At 40.6% G+C, this 25,858-nt stretch overlaps 2 protein-coding genes across 11 annotated transcripts in view; one reads left to right on the top strand and one right to left on the bottom strand.

Moving 5' to 3' along the window:
* The first annotated feature begins 1,021 nt into the window (after positions 1–1,021).
* Positions 1,022–18,843, top strand: afg3l1 (AFG3-like AAA ATPase 1). Of its 3 annotated transcripts, none has more exons than XR_015526791.1 (17): positions 1,022–1,168; positions 4,918–5,008; positions 5,711–5,784; positions 5,982–6,131; positions 6,220–6,294; positions 8,561–8,685; positions 8,851–9,121; positions 9,334–9,471; positions 10,751–10,904; positions 11,103–11,210; positions 12,576–12,701; positions 12,832–12,942; positions 13,255–13,370; positions 14,398–14,598; positions 16,602–16,796; positions 17,102–18,103; positions 18,180–18,843. XR_015526791.1 is itself a non-coding variant. In XM_087312640.1 (16 exons), exons 1-16 carry the CDS (start codon positions 1,073–1,075, stop codon positions 17,324–17,326), a joined length of 2,256 nt encoding a protein of 751 aa, XP_087168766.1. In that variant the 5' UTR covers positions 1,022–1,072; the 3' UTR covers positions 17,327–18,843. The 3 variants fall into 3 exon arrangements, 1 of the variants encoding a protein (XP_087168766.1); XR_015526792.1 differs by having other exon boundaries at positions 17,102–18,144; positions 18,224–18,843; XM_087312640.1 differs by having other exon boundaries at positions 17,102–18,843.
* Positions 18,844–21,438: 2,595 nt separating this feature from the next.
* dbndd1 (dysbindin domain containing 1) overlaps positions 21,439–25,858 on the bottom strand; it is a 13,498-nt gene continuing 9,078 nt past the window's right edge. For 4 of the 8 annotated variants that reach the window (XR_015526817.1, XR_015526818.1, XR_015526815.1 and 1 more), the window contains exons 4-5: positions 23,503–25,858; positions 21,439–22,994 (exon numbers count right to left, since the gene is read on the bottom strand). The exon at positions 23,503–25,858 is cut by the window's right edge. The gene's annotated coding sequence lies outside the window, so the exon portion shown is untranslated. The other 4 variants (XM_087312690.1, XM_087312691.1, XM_087312688.1 and 1 more) reach the window with 1 other exon arrangement.

Below are 25,858 nucleotides of genomic sequence, written 5' to 3'. Positions count from 1 at the left end.
ATATATTACATTCATAATGGTTTAATATAAGTGCTAATTCTTAATTTGTAAGACTTATTAAACTTGTTAAAATCACGAACACAAAAAAATATCAAATATAATACGTAAACACCGGACTATAAGCTTAATTATTACTCCGTGAATTATTTCGTGAATATGCTGGTTATTATATGGTAGAAACAAAGTGGTTCTTGTGTGGGCGTGGCTCAGCCTCAATGGTGGCTCTGATTGGTTAGAGTGAGTGCTGGTGCGTTACATATTTCAGCGCTTTCGATGACTGACCAATCACCGCCTTCTCGAATTCATCGTGTCATTTAAGAAATGTTCAGAGATTTGTGAGGCGAACTCGATGTATGTCGTGTTGTCTCTTCAAAGGTTACACTTGTGAATGTTCAGTTTGTGTAATGAGACTAAACGCGTCCTGTTTTCTCGGTTTAAAGGAGCTGAAGAGACTGCACGCGATTGATCGACTAATCAGAGCTGGAGAATCTGGAGCGGGGTGGAGCTTACGCTTGAAAATAATAAGGTTGTTTCTAGAAGGGATACAGCTGTTGGTGTCTTCCGTAACAAACAGTAAAGTAAAAACAGGAATTATACAGAGTATTATTCATATTATTTATTAAATTGTATATTATTAACATCTACCCTAAGCCTACTTTTAACAGTAATGTAAAATATGAATTGTACAGTGTCAAAAAAATTGCTAAATTTTACGCAGCTGTATCCCTTCTAGAACTTACCAAATATTTATGACGCAACAAACACGCAACACTGCGATTAAGGACCCAAAGTCGTCTCACACTGCCTGTTGAAAGTTTTTGGCTTAAAATAAATGTTTTTCGATTGATAAAAATCACTAAGAATAATTATAACATCTAAAAGACATGTAATCTGTAAATTAACGCAATTCTCCTTGTACGCAATGTGTGTTTTATCATGTCGAGCGTGTTTGTTCGTGTCAGGCGCGCTGCCTCTCACTCGCTCCCGCTGCTGGAAGTGTCATTCAGACAGCGGTTACAGCAGTGACTCTGTGCGGCTTCATCCGTCGCTTCTGCCGGCCTGAAGAGCTCTGATGGCGGCTCTGCTGTCCGCTTCTCTCCGCGGCGCCGCGCGGACTGCACTGCGCTTCCACACCGCGAGGATCCGGAGCTGCGCCGCTCATCCGCCGGTCAGAATAACACACACTTATATTAAACACATTGACTGACACACACGTGACATAACACACACACACACACACACACGTTACACACGCTCATGTGTCATAACCTTAAACGCACATACAGATACAGACATTGAGCACACACACAATCTGGTAGACACACATTCATGTATCATAACACACATACACACTACACAGGTTTATGTGTACACATGTGTCATAACACACACACACACACACAGAAATTGAGTGCACACAAAGCTACACAGCTTTATGTGTCCACCAACACACTCAGATAGACACTTATATTCATGTTTTATAGCACATACAGACATGAGCTCACACACTACACAGGAACATGTGGCATAACACGGTGACACACACACACACACACACACACACTGATTACTCGGAGCACACACACATTCATGTTTCATAACACACAATCTTAAACACAATGATCATTGAACACACACACTTTCGTTTTTCTTAACACACTGAACACACACATACATGTTTCATAACACAACACAACACACACACACACACATATGCATGTTTCATAACACACACTGACATGCATATTTATGATTCATACATACACTCTGAACACACACAGTGAAGTCATAATTATTCGTAAAAATAAACAAGCGGTCTAATAATTCTGACTTCAACTGTACATGCTTCCCAACACACACACACACACACACACACACACACACACACACACACACACACTCATTACAGCACAGGTCTACAGTGAACAGAAGTGTGACGTCATGATGATTCTGCCTGCTGTGTCACATGACCTGTTTTCTATTTTTCTGGCTTGTTCTGTCTTTAGCTATTTACTTATTTGTATTCAGTTGATCAAGTCACTACATCAAAGGAGAAATTAAGATATTTTCTTTATACTTCTTTATTTTTACTGAGTTAATTTTTATTTTATTACATGCATTTCTTAAATTACTGAATAAAGTTGGGGTGGGCGCTGGTTCAGTGGTGTTGCACTGTGGCCTCACAGCACTCAGGTCTCTGGTTTGAGTCTCGGCTGGGTCAGTTGGTGTTTCTGTGTGGAGTTTGCATGTTCTCCCTGCATTCGTGTGTGTTTCCTCCGGGTGCTCCGGTTTCCCCCACAGTCCAAACACATGCGCTATAGTGGAACTGATCAACTACACTGGCCGTAGTAAGTGTGTGTATGAGTGTTTCCCAGCGACAGTATCCTCCGTGTCAAACATATCTTCGAATAGTTGGTGGTTCATTCCACTGTGGTGACCCTTAATGAATAAAGCACCGAGCTGAAGGAGAATGAATGAAGTGTTTTCAGGGCATAATGAGTGTTTTCCAGTGGATCTCAGACACAATGCAGCTTTCACAAAGTAAAGCAAAGCAGTGTCTTTGGCTCAGTACTGACAGTAGAACAGCTGCCGAGCAACAATCACATGTGTGTGTGTATGTAGATTATTTTACAACACAGATCAACCAATCAGAATCCAGCACCAGAATGGTTCATGTTAGAGCTTGATCTGTTGGAGAGCAGAACGTAAACAAACCCACTGAACTGATGTTTAGCTGATCAGGGCTGCGTTCCCTAAACAACGGCGTGACTCGCGGCTGAACTATCATAGTACAATGCATAGTTTGGGAAAAGAACAATGTAGTGATGATGGTTTACAAAAACCTATAGTTTCTCTGTCGCAGATCCATCGCTTAACCCATCTTAGTTATAGGGTAAGACACCCACAATGACGCTCTAAACAGGGCAGAGTAACTACTTCTTTAAAGTTAAAGCCCATCATTTATTTTTGCAGATGATATTGTTTTACACGCACACGCATTTAAAATAAAATCTAATATTAGGTTTGCTAAAAACATGCACTCGCTTTCCATATTAACTGAAATATATGTAAATGGAATATATAGGGTTTGTGTTTGCTTTACTCATATTGAGAATATGACACATCCTATTTTAAAACATAAAACCGCTTACAAAAGCTAGCACTGTTCTAATATCATATATAAATCATATGAATAAAAAAATAATGAGGCTACTTATTATAAAATGAAATTTAATATTTATTATGTATTAGAAATGAAAAAAATCATACTTTAATAATAATAATAATATTAATGATGATGATAATGATTATTATTAAGTATGATATTGTTTATTTATTTTTTTATGAATGTCTACTTTTACAATTTGACACATGTAAACCATAACGGAAAGTAACCAGCAGGCCCATGTCATAGACAGTACAGATACTTAATAAATAACCCACTACAAATTAAAAGAATTAACGTATACTTTATGTTTTCACAAGCTTTGGAGACGTATCGTAAATTCCACTTGTAAATAATTGGTCACCTATAGCTTTCGTCATGAGGCTGTGTTCAAAATGACATCAGTGTGTTTAAAGTGCACTGCGAAGGGAGCGCAAATGTAAACATGAAGATCGCTAAAACTGAACTGTAAAAATAGTTTGAAAGCAAAAACACCTAAGAGAGATGAGCTTAATGCTTTATTATTTTTAATAATTCCAACTTTGAATGTCAGAATGTTCTAAATGAATAGTGCATAGGGGGGATAAGAGAGAATAGAACACAGCCAGGAACTCTGTTTCTAACTACAGCTCCAGAGGTGTAGTTGCGAGTGCTCAAGTTTGCGACGCAGTTTGCGAATGTTAGATGGAGCGACGAATTTGGGAAATGGCAAATCAACAAACTATGCTTGTAACGACAGAACTTGCGTCCTTAGTTGGCTAAAGATGATTATGGGAAACGCACCCCTGTCCTGCTGAAGATCAACTTTTAGTGTCATGTGTGGAGCTGCACTAATCAGAAAAACAAACATTTACAGTATTATAGACTGAGGAGAGCATTACAAAACTGTTACAGATACTTTTATACTGTTAATTGATTGAATTTGCAGGATTGTTCCTGCATTCATTCAGTCATTTTCTTGTCGGCTTAGTCACTTTATTAATTCGGGGTCGCCACAGCGGAATGAACCGCTAACTTATTCAGCAGGTTTTTACACAGCGGATGCCCTTCCAGCAGCAACCCATCTCTGGGAAGCATCCACACACATGCACACACACTCACACACTACGGACAATTTAGCCTACCCAGTTCCCCTATAGCGCATGTGTTTGGACTGTGAGGGAAACCGGAGCACCCGGAGGAAACCCACGCAAACGCAGGGAGAGCATGCAAACTCCACACAGAAAGGCCAACTGAGCCGAGGATCGAACCAGCAACCTTCTTGCTGTGAGGCGACAGCACTACCTACTGCGCCACTGCTGCACCCATGTTACTGTATTGTGATGTATAATGTTGCAGGATGTGAGATGACTGTGATGTGAGATTTTAGGCACAGCACTCTGCTGCATTAAACTCAATAAACCACGGCTACCTGGGGCTTTTTGCTTGGTTTTATCACAAGTCAAATGTTAGTTTAAGTTGCACAGCAGAAATGCCTCTCGTTGTCTTGTTGAGTTGTTGTCTTGTTTCTAGTCCAAATATCTGAAGACTCCTAAATCAGGAAGCATTTTCTAGACATGCAAAAATATATATAGTGTTGTTTTCAGAACTAATGCGTCACAATGAAGCCAGCTCTTCCTTAAAACAAGCGAAATAATCTGCCAATGGGGGAAGCAGAATGAATTTTTAAGATTATTTTGCTTTCATCGTTTTTTGCAGTGTATCATAAGCCTTATGTGCTCATGCTCATGGTGTGTGTCTTGCTCTGTCAGTTTTCAGGTCTGTATGGTGTTTCTCCGCTGCGCTCTGTAGGAAAGCGCTTCACATTCCCTCAGTCCTGTTACTCCACAGACGCCCCGAAAGGTGACCCTCTGGATGTGTGTGTGTGTGTGTGTGTGTGTGTGTGTGTGTGTGTGTGTGTGTGTGTGTGTGTGTGCTTTGTAATAGTGACTTTGTGTAGACCAAATGTCCCCACAAGTATAGTAAAACCAGTGCATTTTGATATATTTCTTTGTTTTCCGTGAGTAAAAGAGCTGATAAATGAAGGAGTGTGTGGATGTAACAGTGCAGATTGTTTGCTATGAGGGTTGAGTTTAGAGAATATACAGTCTGTACAGTACAACATCATGTCTATGGGAAGTCCCCATAAAGATAGGTGTACAAGTGTGTGTGTGTCTGTCTGTCTGTCTGTCTATGTCTGTCTGTCTATGTGTGTGTGTTGTATTTGGTGGTTTAGAAGAACAGAAATGTGTATAATGACATGGGGATGCACTAGATATTACAACACTGAGGTGGTTTATGAGGACATCTCTTGTGTCCCTATAGTTATAAAAGCTTTAAAAAAAATTCACATTAAAAATTGGCCGTATAGTTAACTAAAAAATAACATAAAAAATAGGTGTTTAGGGGAGTCCCACCCAAACCTGTGTGTATCTTGTATTTCTTATGTTGTTAGGACTAAATGTCCCCATCAGTATAGTAATACCAGTTCACCAGGGGCGAGAGTATACAATCTGTACAGTACAAACATCATTACAGCTGTGAGTGTGTGTGTGTGTTCTGCAGATGCTCCGCCCCCTGGAGGAGGAGGAGGAGGACGGAGAGGCGGTAGGAAGAGCTGGCCTGCTCGATTGGCACAGGTGAGTCTGCAGGAACGCTAATAACACAGTTAGAAAAGTACATATATTTATATATATCTTTATTTTTTTATTCAAGCAAAATTATAAGAAACAAGACTTTCTCCTGAAGAAATATGTAATTGGTAATAGTGTGAAAAGCGTCTTTGCTCTGTCAAACAGCATTTGGGGAAAAAACTGTTAAAATGATCTGTGTTCAGGGTGATTTCCCGTGGGACGACCGTGATTTCCGGCATCTTCTACTGGCTGCGAGTGGTGTGGCGGCGCTGCTGCTGTATCTGCTCTTCAGAGACCCGGGGAAGGAGATCACCTGGAAAGACTTTGTGCACCGCTATCTGGACAGAGGCCTGGTGTGTGAATCAGCTCTGTGTGTGTGTGTGTGTGTGTGTGTGTGTGTGTGTGTGCTGTGACTGATGTGTGTGTGTTTGCTCTGTGCAGGTGGAGCGGCTCGAGGTGGTCAATAAGCAGTTTGTGAGGGTGATTCTGGAGCGAGATGCTGACGCCAATGAAGGAGTGAGTTCTGGATGTCTCATTGGAGACACGAGCTGCCAGGGTGATCACATGACCAATCTAAACTAGCCCACATGACCAATCAAAACTTGCCCAAAATCAACACAATAGTGGATCAAAATAGCCCAAAACAATCCCAATGGCCCATATAAACTAACCCCAAATAACCCCAATGGCTCTTCAAAAATAGCACAATGGCCCCTTTAAAACTAGTCCAAAACAAGTCCAATGATTAAACCCAACTAGCCGAATGGCTAATCAAAAATAGCCCAATGAACCATTAAAACTAGTCCAATCGCTAATCAAAACTAGCCCAGTGTACAACCAAAACTAGCTCCAAAAATGTGGCCAATGGCTAATCAAACCTAGCCCAAAATTAACCCAATGGTTAATCAAAACTAGCCTAATGACCCATTAAAACTAGTCCAATGGCTAATCAAAACTAGGCCAGTGTACAATCAAAACTAGCCCAAAAAATTACCCCAATGGCTCTTCAAAAATAGCACAATGACCCCTTTAAAGCTAGCCCAAAACAATACCAATGATTAAACTAAACTAGGCCAATAGCTAATCAAAACTAGTCTTATTGGTCAATCAAAACTAGCCCAAAAATTTTGGCTAATGGTAATCAAACCTAGCCCAAAATTAGCCCTGTGGCTAATCAAAACTAGCCCAGTGTAGAATCAAAACCAGCACAAAAAAATTGGCCAATGGCTAATCAAACCTAGTCCAATAACCCATCAAAATTTGCCCAATGGCTAATCAAATCCAACCCAATGGTCAATTAAAACTATCCCCAAAAGATTGCCCATTGTCCAATCAAAACTAACCCAATGGTCAATTAAAACTAGCCCCCAAAATTGGCCATTGGCTAATCAAAACTACTCCAAAATTAGCCCAGTGTAGAATCAAAACCAGCACAAAAAAATTGGCCTATGGCTAATCAAACCTAGTCCAATAACCCTGCTGAAAAATCCAGCTTAAACCAGCCTAGGCTGGTTGGCTGGTTTTAGCTGGTCGACCAGGCTGGTTTTAGAGGGGTTTTGGCCATTTCCAGGCTGGTTTCCAGCCATTTCCAGCCTGGTCTTAGCTGGTCAGGCTGGGAGATGACCAGCTAAAACCAGCTTGACCAGCCTAGCCAAGCTGGGAGTCCAGCCAAAACCAGCTATGTCCAGCTTAAACCAGGCTGGTCAAATGGAAATGGCCAAAACCCCTCTAAAACCAGGCTGGTCGACCAGCTAAAACCAGCCAACCAGCCTAGGCTGGTTTAAGCTGGATTTTTCAGCAGGGAACCCATCAAAATTTGCCCAATGGCTAATCAAATCTAACCCAATGGTAAATTAAAACTATCCACAAAAGATTGCCCATTGTCCAATCAAAACTAACCCAATGGTCAATCAAACTAGCCCCCAAAAATTGACCATTGGCTAATGAAAACTAGTCTAAAATTCGCCCAATGACCTATCAAAACTACCCCAAAAGTAGTCCAATGACTAATCAAAACTAGCCCAAAATGAGCCCAATGGCTAATCAAAACTAACCCAATGGTCAATCAAACTAACCCCAAAAAATTGGCCACTGGCTAATCAAAACCAGTCTAAAACTAGCCCAATGACCTATCAAAACTACCCCAAAACTAGTCCAATGACTAATCAAAACTACCCCAAAACTAGTCCAATGACTAATCAAAACTAGTCCAAATTTGACTCAGTAAAACCAGTCCAACAGCTAAACAACACTAGCTCAATATTAGCCCAATGGCAAATCAAAATGTGTCTATTGACCAATCAAAATGAGCCCAATGGCTAATCAAAACTAACCCAATGGTCAATCAAACTAGCCCCAAAAAATTGGCCACTGGCTAATGAAAACTAGTCTAAAATTCGCCCAATGACCTATCAAAACTACCCCAAAACTAGTCCAATGACTAATCAAAACGAGCCCATTGACCAATTAAAATTAGCCCAATAAAACAAGTCCAATATTAGCCCAAATGTTAATCAATCTGAGTCCAACAACCAATTAAAACTATCTCAAAACTAGCTCAACTTGTGCAGTGGCCAAACAAAACCAGATACTGTTGATCCCACAGTAGGAGCCAAGGTACTGCAGAGGTCTGTTTTCCAGCATTCCTCCGTGTATTGGAACAGATATAGGGGTAAATGCTGACAGAATGTTAATTTCTGGATGAACTGCGGCTGAATGGTCAGAGTTGTGTTGTCTGAGGCGCAGGACTGTAATGCTGATGTTTTCATTGTGTTTGTGTCAGAGTTACGTGTGGTTCAACATCGGCAGCGTGGACACGTTCGAGAGGAATCTAGAAGCTGCACACTATGAGCTGGGCCTGGAGCCGTCACACAGAGCAGCGGTGGTCTACACGTCCGAGAGCGATGGGTCACTATTATTATATATTCAGTCAATGTTCAACTGCTTTCTGTGTTCATATACAGCAAATATTCAGATTTAAACTCAAATCATTGTGTTTGGACAGTTCATTAGTGAGCTGCTGTAAGAAAATGAGTTTAATCTGAGCTGATCCATGTATCTTTGTGTCTCCAGGTCTTTTCTGATGAGCTTCATCCCCACGCTGCTTCTGATTGGCTTCCTGCTGTTCACTCTGCGGCGCGGACCAATGGGAGGAGGGATGGGAGGGCGGAGGGGCGGGCTCTTTGGCATGAGCGAATCAACCGCCAAGATGATGAAAGACAGTATCGAGGTGAAGTTTAAAGACGTGGCGGGATGTGAAGAAGCCAAAGTGGAGATCATGGAGTTCGTCAACTTCCTGAAGAACCCGCAGCAGTACCAGGACCTGGGAGCCAAGATCCCCAAGGTCTGAGCACGGTCACATGCACCGTCTGCTGTTAAAGACTAGCCCAGAGTATGCTTTAACTCTTGATGACTGATCTCTGGCTAATCAAACAAGTTAGCAGATCACATTAAGATGTCTGGATGAGCTGATCTGAGATCTGCATGTGTTGTGACACAGAAGGCGTATATTTCTTCATTTCTCTCCAGCTGATCAATGTTGATGTGTGTTTTCAGGGTGCGGTTCTCTCCGGGCCTCCAGGAACAGGGAAGACGCTGCTCGCTAAAGCCACGGCGGGGGAAGCAAACGTTCCCTTCATCACCGTCAACGGCTCCGAGTTCCTGGAGATGTTTGTGGGAGTTGGTCCAGCCAGAGTCAGTCTCACATCTTCATCTTTAAATCACTAGTCATCTCTCCATACACACACTTTTATGCAAATTTTAGAAATATGAAATAGAAATGCCAAGATGTACATAAAAATAAAAATTGCGTCAGGTCAGTAGACGGATTAAAATCCAGTTGAGATGGAGCATTGGCACACTAATTGTGTTTTAGGGATCCGGCTGACTCTTGATATTGATTCATGTGTACTTAGGTGGAAAGGGCGATAACTTCCGTCTAGGTCAACAAGGTGTTGCACGACTAACCTAGATTGGGTACCCGACCTTTGTTTGAAGGTAATATTATTCTAAATTAAGTTCATATGGGAAACCATGGGCTTGGTGAAAACCAAAGTTACTATAGAGTCCAGTAGTCGGGTACATTTATATTAATGCCCTAACCTCTAATTAGAAATGATGATTGTCTTAACTCAAAGGTGTACATCTAAGCGGGACTAACTAAAGTATTTTAGAACGAGCGCGCTGGTAGCGGCCATCTAAAGTATTAGTCAATTACCTCCGTTTAATATTCAAGACTGACTGGAGTGTGACCGTGAGGGACGCCTTCGGCCGAGGCGATTTCTCTGAGCGACATGAGCACCCGAATGAACGGATGTAATAGTTACTAGTGAAGACAAACGGTTCAAACATTTATCTAAATTACATATTGATATAATCTTCTTAATGCTTTATGATTGGAGTCAGATGAAACGAAAGATAAATATATTAATATTCTAAACCACCTCATACTCAAATTGGAGTCAGATATGAGTTAAATTTAATATAAATCAACATTGTGCACTGGAAAGACCGAACAGGCATTGAACCTTCATCCACCAGTGGACACTGGCATTGGGCCAACTGGGTGGACCTTACAAAAGCATTTGATTAACTTCAGTAACTGTTTGTGCTCATGGAAGTGGAAATTAGCTGTGTTTAAAATAAAACATGCAGGATGGAGATGTTTACAAATTATTCAGTGTATTTGTCTGTTTAAACATACACCCGAATCCAAAAGTGTCCTGCACTTTCGCTCCTCTGTAAATGGCGTGTCTGTAAAAAGCTGATCAGGGTTACACAGATCGATATAATGACTAATGTAGTTTTTTAGTTGTAGAAAGTCACAGAATTTGACTTTGGGCTTAGATTGGGAGCCCTGATTGAAATATTGACCCAGATTGTTGCGTTTATTTTCTTGAATGCAGTGTTTTTGTTTGTGATTTGAGGTAAATTGACAGCTCTGTATGTGAACCGCTGGTGTGTCTACCTGCAGGTTAGAGACATGTTTGCGCTGGCGAGGAAGAACGCGCCCTGTATCCTCTTCATCGACGAGATCGACGCCGTGGGCAAGAAGAGAGGAGGAGGAAACTTCGGTGGGAACAGTGAACAGGAGAACACACTCAACCAGCTGCTGGTGGAGATGGACGGTCAGACTTTATTTACCGCTGCTCAGATCCTTTTTAACACTTACATTTCTCCCATTTTGGCATGATAGGTCTCCTTTAAAACAATAGTTGAACAATGATCTCGTCTTCAGACAGACAGGAGTGAATGTCTACACGTGTGAAGTCTGTTAGGCGTCTGTTAAACACAAGTTTGCATGCTGGGTTATTATGTGTGGGCAGGTTTCAACTCGAGCACTAATGTAGTGGTTCTGGCTGGAACAAACAGACCTGATGTGCTGGATCCGGCACTGATGAGGCCCGGCCGGTTCGACAGGCAGATTTACTTGGGTAAGAGTTTTACGTGCCACTCTTATATTTGCAGCCTAACAACTGATTTAGCGACAGCTTTTCTTGTGACATTATTTACTCAAGTTGTGTTTTGAAGTAAAAGCACATTCAAATCTTGTAAAACTGTTCATTTATTCATATCAAGAGTTATTAGCAGTCGACTGATATATCGGCATGGTCAGAATTCGCTATTTATATACAAGATTATGCACTTTTCTATATGGCTAATAAGTGTTGGACTTTTAATTTGACAGAGCCTTAATTATTGTGCTGTTTTAGTTTACCATTTCTGTCTAATTCATATATATATATATATATATGAAGAGCTCAGATGCAAAAACCTCTAAGTGCCATCTGAAGTTTCCATCAAAAATAAACATTTTTCCCAGCCTCCTTTGTTTATGTTGAGATATTTCACTTTACAGACTAGGAAAAGGACTCATTCTTAGCCATAAAAGTGATATTACTGAACTATGGACTATATATATATATATATATATATATATATATATATATATATATATATATATATATATATATATATATATATGGTGGTGCAGTAGGTAGCACAATCGCCTCACAGCAGGAAGGTCGCTGGTTTGAGCCCCGGCTGGGTCAGTTGGTGTTTCTGTGTGGAGCTCTGGTTTCCCCCACAGTCCAAACACATGCGCTATAGGGGATTTGGGTAAGCTAAATTTCCCAGTGATGGGTTGCAGCTGGAAGGGCATCCACTGTGTGAAACATATGCTTGAGAATTTGGCGGTTCATTCTGCTGTGACAACCTTTGATTATTAAAGGGGCTAAGCTGAAAAGAAAATGAATGAATAAATGTATATATCTTTATTTATGCTTTTAACTAGTTTTAAAATGTTTAACTAATTTTTTTTGCATGCTTTAAACTAGTTTTAAAATGTTTAACAAATTTTATTCATGCTTTAAACTAGTCTTACTTACAATGTTTAACTAGTTTTATTTATACTATAAACAAATTTTAACTTGTATTAAAGTTTTTAATATTTAATTTATATATATATATATATATATATATATATATATATATATATATATATATATATATATATATATATATATAAATATAATATTTAAGGATCATAGAAACAAGAAGTTGCTATTTAATTTTCCCTCAAGTCAACTTAAATTTAACAGTGTGCAAATTAAAAACACAACTCTTCCCTCAGCAATAATGCATTTAATTGTGCAGTTTTAAATATACAATTTTAGTACTTTCATCATGGTTTTATATCAAATAAACAAAACAATCATATTGGCCACTATTAATAGATCTAATGTGCAGTAGGCTTGAAACACTTACGCATCTAAGATTTGTGCTTTTCATCTGTTCAGGGCCTCCTGATATTAAGGGTCGAGCCTCCATTTTCAAAGTGCATCTGCGGCCCCTCAAACTGGACCCCAGTGTGGACCGGGACGCCATCGCCAGAAAAATGGCAGCTGCTACACCGGGCTTCACCGGTGAGCGAGAGGAAAATTACATGCTGTGTGCTAATTATATATTTGGAGTTTACACTTGAGAGCAGGCTGATGTGATGATTGTTTCCCTATTTTTGCTGTATAAAGAGATGATATATTGGCTCTCTTCCAGGTGCTGACATTGCGAATGTCTGTAATGAAGCGGCTCTCATAGCTGCACGATATCTAAATGAGTCGGTCTCTGTTAAACACTTCGAGCAGGCCATCGACAGAGTCATCGGAGGTAAAACAAAGTACTCAGTATCTCACAAACATGTTGCATAAAACCCAGATTATGTTAGATGGAAGTTTACTGAAAGGTTCTATCTTCAACTTGTCACTCTTAAGTGCTGTTATGTTGTGTAATTACTATGGTGTACCTCAGGGTTCAGTCCTGGGTCCCATGTTTTTCTTACATACATGCTCCATACATCACCTAACGCAAGCGAAATTTAAACTATGTTTTTAATGGTGCTGACATATGCATCTTTAACTATCCTAAATTGCAATTCAAGCCCATTTTTACTCGTTTTTGTTTTGTGTCGTCCGTGTTCAGGTCTGGAGAAGAAGACTCAGGTATTACAGCCCACTGAGAAAAAGACGGTAGCCTATCATGAAGCAGGACATGCTGTTGTGGGCTGGTTCCTGCAACACGCTGACCCATTACTGAAGGTGACGATGATTTAAAGCCCTTTCATCACTGAAATTTAATTGTTAGCTTGTGCAAAGTGCAGATTCAACCCTAAGCTTGACAAATGAGGACATAAACTGACTAGAACTACTAATGACTACTAGAATCACATTACAACAGTCTAGATTTATAGTTCTGTTTAAATTCAGGCAATCATTTATGATCAATATACTGTTATAATTATTGTAACTCTTTACAATAACATTCTATTATTAGAGTTAATGCATTAATTTACTTACATGAACAAGGAACAGTATATTTATTGCAGTATTGTCTCATCTGGGTTAATGTTAATGATAAAAAATAAAGTTGTTCATTTTTAGTTCATTGTCTTGTCAACTTAATGGGTTAACATGGCTGTCTGGAATACTTGAATCTGATTGGTCAGTTGTGACATTTCAAGATATGTTAATCTGAGATAACAACCACTTTGCATCGTTGAGCTGCCAATAAGCCTGTCAGGCTTTATTCTGCAATAACAACCGTCTGGATGTACTTTATGCCTTACTTATCAACTCTGGATTTTATTAATGTGTTAGTATATGATTAATAATGATTAATGAATTATGATTAATGATGAAATATGATTAATCATTTTGTAAAGCTGCTTTGGAACAATAATTATAGTATAAAGCGCTATACAGATAAATAAACTTGAATACTGGATGCTGTAGAAGCATTATTTTCAATATTAAGTCATGTTAGTAAATACACTAACATTAACTTAGGAAACCTCATTATAAAATATGACTATTATTATTATTATTTTTATAACACAAAGTAGTCACAAGATGGCGCTAAAGATTCAAGAGCAGTGGAGTGACAAATAAACACGTGCGCAATGAATGATTGAATAAGTGGTATTAGTTAACTCAGTTGGTATTGGAAAATAACGTATGTTGGAATGTTATGATTGACCAATCAGAGTCCAGTATTCCAGACAGCTGTGTAAAAAGGATCCTTATCAGATTTACTCAGCGACTGCCATCCTCTGGTTGTGTTTTGCAGGTGTCCATCATTCCTCGAGGGAAGGGACTAGGCTATGCGCAGTATCTGCCCAAAGAGCAGTATTTATACACGCGCGAGCAGCTGTTTGACCGCATGTGTATGATGTTAGGAGGACGAGTGGCCGAGCAGGTGTTCTTCAACAAGATCACCACTGGAGCTCACGACGACCTGAAGAAGGTCACGCAGTCGGCATATGCTCAGGTGCACACATCCGGGCCCAGAAACTTATTCTATGGCAGTGTATCTCAATCCTGGTCTACACTGCGCTGCACATTTCCTATGCTTTTCTTTTTGTACTGCTCTGTTTTATAAGACTGAAAGGTTTATTCTGAGAAAACAACCATCCTGGTGTACTTCATCCCGCTTATTACAAGGCTATTTGCCACAAAATATAAAAATTAGACACAAAACATCATTCAGAGGCTTAATCATTTATTTATTAAACACATATCTGACAGAATGAAAACAGCTGATGGAGTATACACTAACCTGCGCATTATTCAGACACTAGAGGGACACAAACAAGTCAAAAATGAAAACAGCTGATGGAGTATACACTTACCTGCGCATTATTCAGACTCAAGATGGTGCTAAACGGTAAAAAACACAAAGCAATGAAAACAGCTGATGGAGTATACACTAACCTGCGCATTATTCAGACACTAGATGGAGACAAACAGTCAAAAACAAAACCTGTTGAATGGAGTATACGCTAACCTGTGCATAATTCAGACACTAGATAGTGCCAAACTGTCAAAAACGAAAACGTCTGATGGAGTATACACTAACCTGTGCATTATTCAGACACTAGATGGCGCCAAGTTGTCAAAAACGAAAACAGCTGATGGAGTATACACTAACCTGTGCATTATTCAGACTCTAGAGGGAGACAAACAAGTCAAAAACAATAACAGCTGATGGAGTATACACTAACCTGTGCATTATTCAGACACTAGATGGCGCCAAATTGTCAAAAACGAAAACGGCTGATGGAGTATACACTAACCTGTGCATTATTCAGACACTAGAGGGAGCCAAATAGTCAAAAACAAAAACAGCTGATGGAGTATACACTAACCTGTGCATTATTCAGACACTAGATAGCGCCAAACTGTCAAAAACTAAAACAGCTGATGGAGTATACACTAACCTGTGCACTATTCAGACACTGGATGGAGACAAACAGTCAAAAATGAAAACAGCTGATGGTGTATACACTAACCTGTGCATTATTCAGACACTAGAGGGCGCCAAACAGTCAAAAACACAAAGCTGAAAGACTAGGACTGTGCAAGTCAGTGAGGAAATGTTTTAAAGTAAATGAAGGAGAAGCGACTAGGGAAGAATGCGCACTGCATAGACTACATGTCAGTCAGAACGCTGTTGATGCATGAAGCTCTTCTAACGAGCTGTGTATTTACATCAACTCTTTTAATTAAGAGAGATATGCAAAATATGCAGATCTGTGGGCGTGAGGACCAGGATTGAGAAGCACTGGCCTATGGGAACACTGTGCATTGATTTTTCTGCTGTTTTATGATTTAGCAGAAGCTTTTATCCACACACACGTACAGGAAGAGTGTGTCTGGAGTAAAGCTGGAGCTAATGGAGAACAGCTGATCAATCCCTTTATTGATTATTAGATTGTTTGCTGATTAACTGAATGATTGCATGTTGTGCTGGTGTTCTCTATCGTGATCTCAGGGGAGAAACAAATGTACACAGGTTTGATTTTTAATTAGGAGATGAGATGTATGTGCTTGTTGTGGTTTGCTATTGGTGGATTTTATATGAGTGACAGGTTGGTCCCGCCCTCATCTCATTTTTGATTTTTAAGTGACTTTAATTAGATTACTTAGTGGAGATCTGAATTTATTGCAATGGAAGTACCCAGTTGTTTAGGCCACTTGATATAAAGTGAGGCCAATAGTTTAAATAAGATTGTACTTGGCCAGATCACCCTGCAGCCCAAGAGCGTTCACTTAATGAAGCTAAGCAGGGCTGAGCCTGGTCAGTGTCTGGATGGGAGACCACATGGGAACACTAGGTTGCTGTTGGAAGTGGTTAGTGAGGCCAGCAGGGGGCGCTCAACCTGCTTTCTGTGTGAGTCCTAATGCCCCAATACAGTGAAGGGGACTTAGATTTAGTGCGAGTGTGCTAGTCAGAATGTTGCCTTTATTAATCCTGTGTTGTCTGTGCTGTAGATCGTGCAGTTCGGCATGAGCGAGCGGGTGGGTCAGGTGTCCTTCGATCTTCCCCGGCAGGGCGAGACTGTCCTGGAGAAGCCCTACAGCGAGGCCACGGCGGAGCTCATCGATGAGGAGGTGCGGGATCTGGTGGACCGGGCTTACAGGAGGACTCTGGAGCTCGTCACCGAGAAGCGGGAGCAGGTGGACATGGTGAGGAGCGCACAAATAAAAAAAACAAAGAAAATTACTGCATGAGGACACCAAATACAATGTGATGCATGTTAAGCGCACACCAAACAAACAGGGGGCGATAAAAGCCTTTTATGCTGAATTGAGTCCAGTTTAAGGGAGTTTTTCCTTCAAACGAGCTTAATAATCTGCAAATAAATTATCAAGTAATTAAATCGTATCACTTGGAAAATATTCAATAGATCAATTTAAAGATTAGTTCATGGAAGAAGATTGATGTCTGATTAATAACTGATGTAAATATGCACGCTGTGTGTTTGTGGCAGGTGGGAAAGCGTTTGCTGGAGAAAGAAGTTCTGGACAAAGCTGACATGCTGGAGCTGCTGGGAGCGCGACCCTTCGAGGAGAAATCTACCTATGAGGAGTTTGTGGAGGGGACGGGCAGCTTCGAGGAGGACACCAGCCTGCCTGAGGGCCTGAAGGACTGGAATCAGGAGCGCCGAGGGGAACCAGAGGAACCGACAGACTCACAGGAGCAAAGAGCAGCTTAAACAAACACCTCCTCAAAGATGGAGACCGCCTTAAAGAGGAGGAGTCTGCATAATAGGGGAGGAGTCTTTATTAGAGGAGGTGAAGTCTATAAAAATAGGAGGAGTCTACATATGAGGAGGAGTCTTCATTATAGAGGGGGTCTCATTATAGAGGAGGGGTCTTCATAATATGGGAGTAGTCTACGCAATCGAGGACCAGTCTTCATAAAAGAGGAGGAGTCTTCATAAAAAATAGGTGGAGTCTTCATGAAAAATAGGCGGAGTCTTCATTGAAGAGGAGGAGTCTAGATAATAGAGGAGTCTTCATAATAGAGGAGGAGTCTTTGTAAAACAGGAGTGTTTGTAAAAGAGTCTACATATGTAAAAGGGGAGTTGTCTTCATAAAGTAGGCTGAGTCTACATAAGAGTCTTCACATCTATTATGAAGACTCCTCTTTTATGTAGACTCTGCCTAGTCTACATAAGAGATGGAGTGTTCATTTAAAATGGGCGGAGTCTTCATAAAAGATGAGGGGTGTTCATAAAAAGAGGTGGAGTGTTTATAAAAATGGGGAGGGGTCTTCATTAGATAGAAGGATTTATAACAGAGGAGTCTTCATTGAGTTCGAGTCTTTTTAAAAGACAAGTCCAGATAAAAGAGGGTGAGTCTTCATAAAAGAGGAGGAGTCTGCATAATTGAGGTGGAGTCTAGGTAAAAGAGGGGGAGTCTACATAGAGGTGGAGTCTAGATAAAAGAGGAGGGGTCTACATAATAGAGGAGGAGTCTTCATAAAAGAGGTGGAGTCTAGATAAGAGGGGGAGTCTTCATATGAGGAGGAGTCTTCATAAAAGAGGAGGAGTCTGCATAATTGAGGTGGAGTCTAGGTAAAAGAGGGGGAGTCTACATAAGAAGAGGAGTGGACATTTTGTTGACATTTGCATTTCATTTCTCTTGTTCATTCAAACGGGACTTTAACTGAGTTTGAAATGCCTTAATTCTGTATGTGCGTTATATATATTGGCATATTTCATGCCAGATGAACTCTTTAACGCTCAACACCGTGAACTCTTTATGCAAGATCTTATTGGTTGTTTTTTATCCTTTGATTTCTGCTGTTATCCTTTTTTATCAACTCTTACCTTCCTCTTAAAGCGACAGTTCCTCCAGAACTGAACAGCTCAGTCATTTACTCCCCCTTCACTTCACACAGACCGTTATATGAGCTTCTTTCTTCTGTGGAACATTAAAGAAGATATTTTGAAGAATGTTGGAAACCTGTAACCCATGACTTCATTGGTTACCAGATTCTAACATTCTTCAAAACATCTTCTTTAGTGTTCCACAGAAAAAAGACACTCATGATAGTTTATAACCACACGAGGGTGAGTGCATTTTCATTTTTGCGTGAACTGTCCCTTTAATATAAGCGGAGGACACTGTATATTTGTACAGTTTTCAGTTGTGTGCTTTAAGACGAAGAAAATGTTTTGAAACTGAAATTGTGATTATTTAATTTAATTAAAGGAGTTTTTTCATAGTTTGTTTTCTTTTTTAAGTGGCCCTAATTGATATATACGTTCATTTAAATTAATCACTTGGTACCGTGCACTGATTATGCACATTAGATTGAATAATGTATATTAATTACCAGTCATATTTTTAAAAATGATCTGTAATTAATTTTAAAGGTAATGAAAAAAATTTCTACCCTTAAACCCTATTTAAGGGTAGTAGCACCGTAAGTGCTGTCCAATACAATATATACAAAATAAGTACACTGCACTTGTTTTTTAATGTAAGTACCTAGTAGTTAAGCCCACTTGATATAATGTGGGATCTTTTAACTAATTCCCATTCCTTCCCTTGGACTTCTAGTAGGAATTCTGTGTCATTATGACAGTGTTTTCATACTCGCAGCCTCTGCTCTGCTCTTTAACAGTGTTGTTTTACTGTATTTGTAGGCTCCACTCAGTCTGCAGCAGAAGTAGGGCATGGCAGATGATTTATCACACGTCCCCTTCCAAGTGCATTTCATCAGGGACTCCTGCTATAGATGAGTGAGATTCAGCCTCCAGAATAACTCATGTTGAAGATATAATAGTAATAATAATGCGCTGGGCGTCAGATCTGTGTATGAAAGCTCAGTTTATGATCTCTTCTGCGCAGACAAGAGTGCTGTGTGTTCGCTGAACATCTTCATCTGCAGATCACGTGTGGATTTCTGTATCTTCAGTGCTGTCACGTGTGGAGTAAATCTCTCCACGCTGCCTTTATTTTGAGCTTATCGACAGCTCGTTGTGTCACAAGACCTGCTACAGGGGAAGGCTGGATGGTATGACCTCAATTGTATTTCATGGGAGCAATATATTTCACAAAATAGCTACTTAAATTTGTAGATATTCTAAAAATAAACAAAAAGGATTATAATGAAGTATTATTTTAGACATTTTTAATTAAGAATTGTTTATCGAATCCTTTAAATCAGGGGTGTCTAAAGTCATGGTGGGCCGGTGTCCTGCAGATTTTAGCTCCAACTTTCCTCAACACACCTGCAAGGATGTTTCTAGAAAGCCTAGTGAGAGCTTGATTAGCTAGCCCAGGTGTGTCTGATTGCGGTTGGAACTAAACTTTGCAGGACACCGACCCTCCAGGACCGAGGTTGGACATTCCTGCTTTTAAGTAATCACAAAACCTGTGGAGTACCTCAGGGTTCAGTCTTAGGCCCAATTATATTTGACATTTAATTGTTTATTTTGCTTGAATAATTTAAAGCATGTACATTTTAATTATCTTTTGAATATATTTACTAATAGTAAACATTATGCGTGCAGCTTACAGTGTAACATCCGATTCACACGGGGCGTCAGCCTCAACACTTCCTATTCACTTTGAATGGGTGATGTCAAGTGTTGCCGAACTGAGTTGTGGATCAGTGACTTTCTCAAGTGCCAACAGAAGCGTCAGCCAATCAGATCACTTCATGCAAATTCCCCAGCTCAAACAGTAGCCGATTGCTGACTAATTACATTGGCTGATGCTGCTATGATGATCACATCAGCCCCAACTTCAAATACGTTATCCGTCAATAGTTGACGCTGAAGCTCTGTGTGTATATACCTAATACCTAGTAATACCAATACCAATACTAATACCAATACCTAGTTCATCCACTAGCTGTCAGTCCCAACATGCTGCACCATTAACTGTGCATCAGTGTGTCAGAGAGTGGGATTTAGGACCTGGGGGAGGCTGTAGGACTACACAAGTGACTTTAATATTGTAGAGAGTTACTCTGTTCTCACTTTAACTGTTTAAAGTCCACAACAGTTGATCTAAATGAAAGTAAACGTTCAGACTGATGACCTGATTTTACTATTAGCTCTCCTGTCAGCGCTTCCCTTAGTCTTACGGCCCATTCACACGGGGCGTCAGCGTCAACGCTTCCCATTCACTTTGAATGGGTGACATCAGGCATTGTGGATCCATCGGTGTTGGTTCAGAGAAGTTGCGACAAGCTCAACTTTTCAAGCGCCGATGGATGCGTCAGCCAATCAGATCGCTGTATGCAAATACACCAGCTAGACAGTGGCCTATTGCTGATTGAATTTCATTGGATGACGCTGCTATGACGATCGCGTCAGCCCCAACTTCAGACACGCCTTCAGTCAAGCGTTGATGCTGAAGCCTTGTGTGAATGGGGCGTTACTGGATGTGAACAAGCCACGCCCACTGATTACATGTCACAGTATACACTGAATAAAAATATCAGGAACACTTTAATTTAAGGTGACGTACTTACACAGGATCCATGCACTTACTATAGTAAATACAGTGAATTATGCACACACTAAAAATGCAGGAATCCACACAACTCAAGTGCATTGGTTTTGACAAATTTAAGTGGATCGAACATAAAACTATTAAGTTGTCCAAAGAAAATCTCAAGAATTGTGTTGTTTTAGCTCTTTCTTAATCATTTTAAGTGAAATTACAAAAACACACATTTCAACCCCAACCACAGGATTTACATGAAGTTAATCACTATTACTCTGTGCTTAAATGAATAGTTACGTCACCTTAAAATAAAGGGTACCCAAAAAATCTTAGAAAGAATGAAAGCAGAAAAGCGAGCTGATGTCAGACATTTATTCCGGTTATTTGGATCCTCCTGTTAGATGCTTTGTACATTTCGTCTCCGCTGTGACCCTGTGTGTGGACCCTGTATTAACCCTGCTGATGTACAGCACAGAACTGCATACAGTCTTTACCTCTGGACAATATTAGAAGAGCTATTTGCATAATACCACTTTTCCCTCTCGGTTTTAGGATTATATGTGGATCGGGTACATGGTAAGACACACACACTTTCCTCCAGTGCACTGAAGATTGATCACAACTGAGGCCTGTCATGTGCTGATGTCAGATTATTAATGATGTTTATGACACACAGCAGTTATAGTGAAGTATTGCTGATTATTATTATGATCTTTCATCCATTCAGATTCAACTCCAATTGCTTAAAGGGTTAGTTCACGCAACAATGTCAAATGCACTATAATTTCCCTCAAGGCAGTCAATGCAATCGAAATTATTTTAGAAAGTGTCTTATTTCCAGCTCTATAATGGCGGTGATGGTGTGTTTCTATTCAGGTTTTTACAAAAAGTCCCATAATATGCATTAGTATAATAAAAATGGCTAAAATACAGAGGTTAATAAAGGTTTCCTGTTGCAAATTATAATATATCTGTAATAGATGTGTCTACAACACTCACCTGCTGCCTTTGGAAAGATGAGGAATGATTGTATTTGACCGGAATAAATGTCTTATATACTTCGGATGCCTTGAGGGTTGAGGAAATCATAGGCTACTTATCATTTTTGAGTGAACCAATCCTTTAAGCCAAAATGCATATGCAAACATGTGCTCAACCCTTGCTGGATCAGACCTCGGCACTCAGTGGGCTTTAGATTAATCTCCAATATAAAAAATGTAAACATTAAAATAATAATTGAACTGTTGTTAATAGTCCTTAAAGGGACAGTTCACCTAAACAAATGAAGGAGTACTCATTATTTGCTTACCCTCAAGTGGTTTTGTTTAACACAAAAGAAGATAGTTTGAAGAATGCTGGAAACCTGTAACTATTGACTTGTAGATTGTAGGAATTAAATATTGTTGAAGTCAATAGTTACAGCTTTTTTCAAACTATCTTCTTTTGTGTTCACCAGAAACGTATAGAGTACCTCTCAAGCTCTATCAGGTTAAATGGGAAGCGACGGTGTGCAGCCATTTTCAGATCTCTCCAGAGATGTTCAATAGGATTTAGGTCTGGGCTCTGGCTGGGCCACTCAAGGACATTCACCGAGTTGTTGTGAAGCCGCTCCATTGATATTGTGTTGGTGTGCTTTGGGTCATTGTCCTGCTCTTGTCTGAGGTGGAGAGCACTCTTGTGCAGGTCTTCATTCAGGATGTCTCTGTACATCGCTGCATTCATCTTTCCCTCTATCCTGACTAGTCTTCCAGCTCCTGCTGCTGAAACACATCCCCACAGCATGATGCCAACACCACCATGCTGCACTGTAGGGATGCTGTTAGCCTGCTGATGAGTGCTTTTCTCCAAATGTAACGCCTGGCGTTCACTCCAAACAGTTCAGTTTGAGTCTGATCAGAGCAGAGAGTTTAGTTTCTGAAATGTAAAGAGGTTTGATATAGGTGGATGAGTAAATGATGACACATTTTAGGGTGAACTATCTCTTTGGGGGGGGGGGGGGGTTATCTTGAAATTTCTGTATTTCGAGTTTTTATTTACAGTGTTAAGTAAGATTCTCATGCAGATCAGAGACCAACTAAAAATGATTTGCACGTATGACAGTGTTGCTTTGAATAATGAAGTCATTGGAATCAGTTTTGGATAAATTTTTTTAAACGCTGCTCTTGATGACATCACAAGGGTGGAGGAACTCCTTATATGGACATTTCAGAACACACCACTAGGTGCTTGCTTATTTCTGGAAGCAGCGTGAAGCAGATATTTCACTCTTATTATTAAAAACAGCACTCTTTAGAGACTCTTGGAGAGATTATTAATAGGAAATTGGGCAAAATGTTTCTTATTATATAGTGATTCTCTAATCACTCCCACATTTAAAGGCACAGTTCACCTCAAAATGACAATTCTGTCAATATTTACTCACTGCTTTCATCGAAATAATCTGCCAGTGAGGTAAGTAAAATTATACAGTTTTCACTTTAAAATACGATTATTCTGCTTCCCACAATTGCTTTGACGATCCAAGGGAAGAGATGATTTCAAGGTATCCATAATCCTGGACCAGGCCGTATCCCGAGCTGATGCTGTGGGGGTCATGGAGGAAAGGAGAGCATGACTGATTCCTGAAAGACCACCATGACCGATGAGTCTCCGCATTGATCCTGTGGACCAGTCTGACCACCGGCCGGTGACCTGCTCACACCTGTAGCTTCTCCACGATGGACGTCCAGCTTCTCCAGCCTCCGGCGCCTAGACTGCAGCTCCACACAGTAAGTTTGGCTAAAAGTGTAATGGTCGTGTCCAACAATGCCTGGTCTTTCTCAAGGTTTTTTTTCCCTTCACTTCATCAGTTGGTGAAGTTGGCTCCTCCACCGTCACCACTGGCTTGCTCAGATCAGTGGATTTGCTCTTCAGTGTTTGGACTTTCAGCAGGGAAATTTAACCCACACTGAACTGAACTGATCCTTGTATTCTCAGTGTTTGTGACGCATTGCTTTTATCCTTGACTGTGAAATCCTCTTTAGTTTGAGGCGTTGGTGTGTAGTGCTACATCATGCCTACATCTCCCATAATGCAGCAGGCACATGGAGAAGACTCGGGCTGCGTTCCAATCCACTTATACACACTGGCGAACTTCCCTTGTTCCTTCGAGGAAGTCCCCAAAGCCATTTTCAAGGGTTTTCCACTTCATCAAGTGAACAAGGGAAGCTTACATGGACTCTCGATGTAGACCGAGTAAGTGAGTAGGCTTCATATGTCCACGAACACCTATACATCCCATAATGCAATGCAGCCCAGACTGCTTTCCAGTCCACATTTAGAAACACACTTGTGAACTTCCCTTCACTTGTCCCCTTGGGGGAATGCCTGTTACTGTTTTCAAATGCGTTCCACTTCAAGTAAACAAGGGAATTGTACATTATCTTGATCCCTTGATTTTGACCAAGGGAGAGTCGGCTTCATATGTCCACTACAGCACCTGTATGTCCCAGAATGCAACACGATTGTGGTGTTACAATAGCGTGGTTCTCAAGGGTTTAGGGTGTTTCATTTAAACCCCTTCAGCTGCTCCACCAATAGTGAACACTAGTGTGAAAATCAACAATGTACATCCGAGGGAATGAGACGGAGGGAAGTTAGCGAGTGAAGGGAATACAAAATTAGCCTGAATGCAGCCGTAGTTCCTAAGGGTTTAGGACGTTCCATTTAAACCAATTGAGACGCTCTGCCAAAAGTGAACACTTGTGTAACATAATCAGTGATGTACATTCGAGGGGATGAGACAGTGAACACATTGAATTGGAACGCAGCCTCACAATGGGTTCCATTGGGAAGGGCTCATCCCTTAAAGGTCCCTTTGAAGGGGTTAGAGCATAGGGATCTAAATGAAGTGCACTGTGTGACACGAAACAGCTTTCCTGCTTAAAAGCCTGAAGCCTTTACTTGTTCCCTACCATTTTAAAGTGCGATCCACTTCATCAAGTGAACAAGGGAAGTTTACATGCACTTGACCCTCGATTTTGACCAAGAAGGCTTCATATGTCCACTCCACCATCCACATGTCCCAGAATGCAATGCAATTGTGGTGGACAGCAGTGTAGTTCCCTAGTGTTCAAGAGTTTAGGGCTCTCCAATTGAACCCATTCAGATGCTCCACCAGTAGTGTACACTTGCGCAACAATCAGTGCCATACATATAAAGGAATGAGACTGTGGGAAGTTAGCGAGTGATACAAAATACGCACTGCAGTCGTAGTTCCCAAGTGCTTAAGGGTTAAGGGCGTTCCATTTAATCCCATTCAGATGCTCCACCAGTGATGGACACTAGGGGGATAACCAATAACATACATTCAAGGGAACAAGAAATAATTTGGACTGGAATGCAGCCTCACACTGGGTTCCCTTGGGAGGGGCTCATCCCTACGCCATAATCCCTACTGAGGATCCCTCTAAAGGGGTTAGAGCATAGGGACCTGAATTAAGTGCACTGTGTGACACCAAACAGCTTTCCTGCTTTAGGGATCATAGCCTGACGTGTTCATCGATATATCCCATTTGGAACGTCGCTGTGTCAGCCTAGGCTGCGTTCCAGTCCACTTTTAGAAACACATTTGCGAACTTCCCTTTACTTGTTCCCTGCTACCATTTTAAAGTGCGATCCACCTCATCAAGTGATCGAGGGAAGTTTGCATGGACTCGATCCCTCGATTTTGACCAAGAAGGTGAGTCGGCTTCAAATGTCCACTCCACTACCTGTATGTCCCAGAATGCAATGCAATT

The sequence above is a fragment of the Danio rerio genome, chromosome 25 (assembly GCF_052040795.2).
Source record: "Danio rerio strain M-AB ecotype USA chromosome 25, GRCz13ab, whole genome shotgun sequence".
NCBI lineage: Eukaryota > Metazoa > Chordata > Actinopteri > Cypriniformes > Danionidae > Danio > Danio rerio.
This window is presented reverse-complemented; position numbering and strand designations above follow the sequence as displayed.

Excerpts from the sequence above, each read along its gene's own strand:
- afg3l1 (XM_087312640.1), top strand. The coding sequence starts at position 1,073 with ATGGCGGCTCTGCTGTCCGCTTCTCTCCGCGGCGCCGCGCGGACTGCA. Across the intron at positions 9,122-9,333 it reads TGGGAGCCAAGATCCCCAAG|GGTGCGGTTCTCTCCGGGCC; the intron begins GTCTGAGCACGG and ends GTGTGTTTTCAG. Across the intron at positions 16,797-17,101 it reads AGCGGGAGCAGGTGGACATG|GTGGGAAAGCGTTTGCTGGA; the intron begins GTGAGGAGCGCA and ends TGTTTGTGGCAG.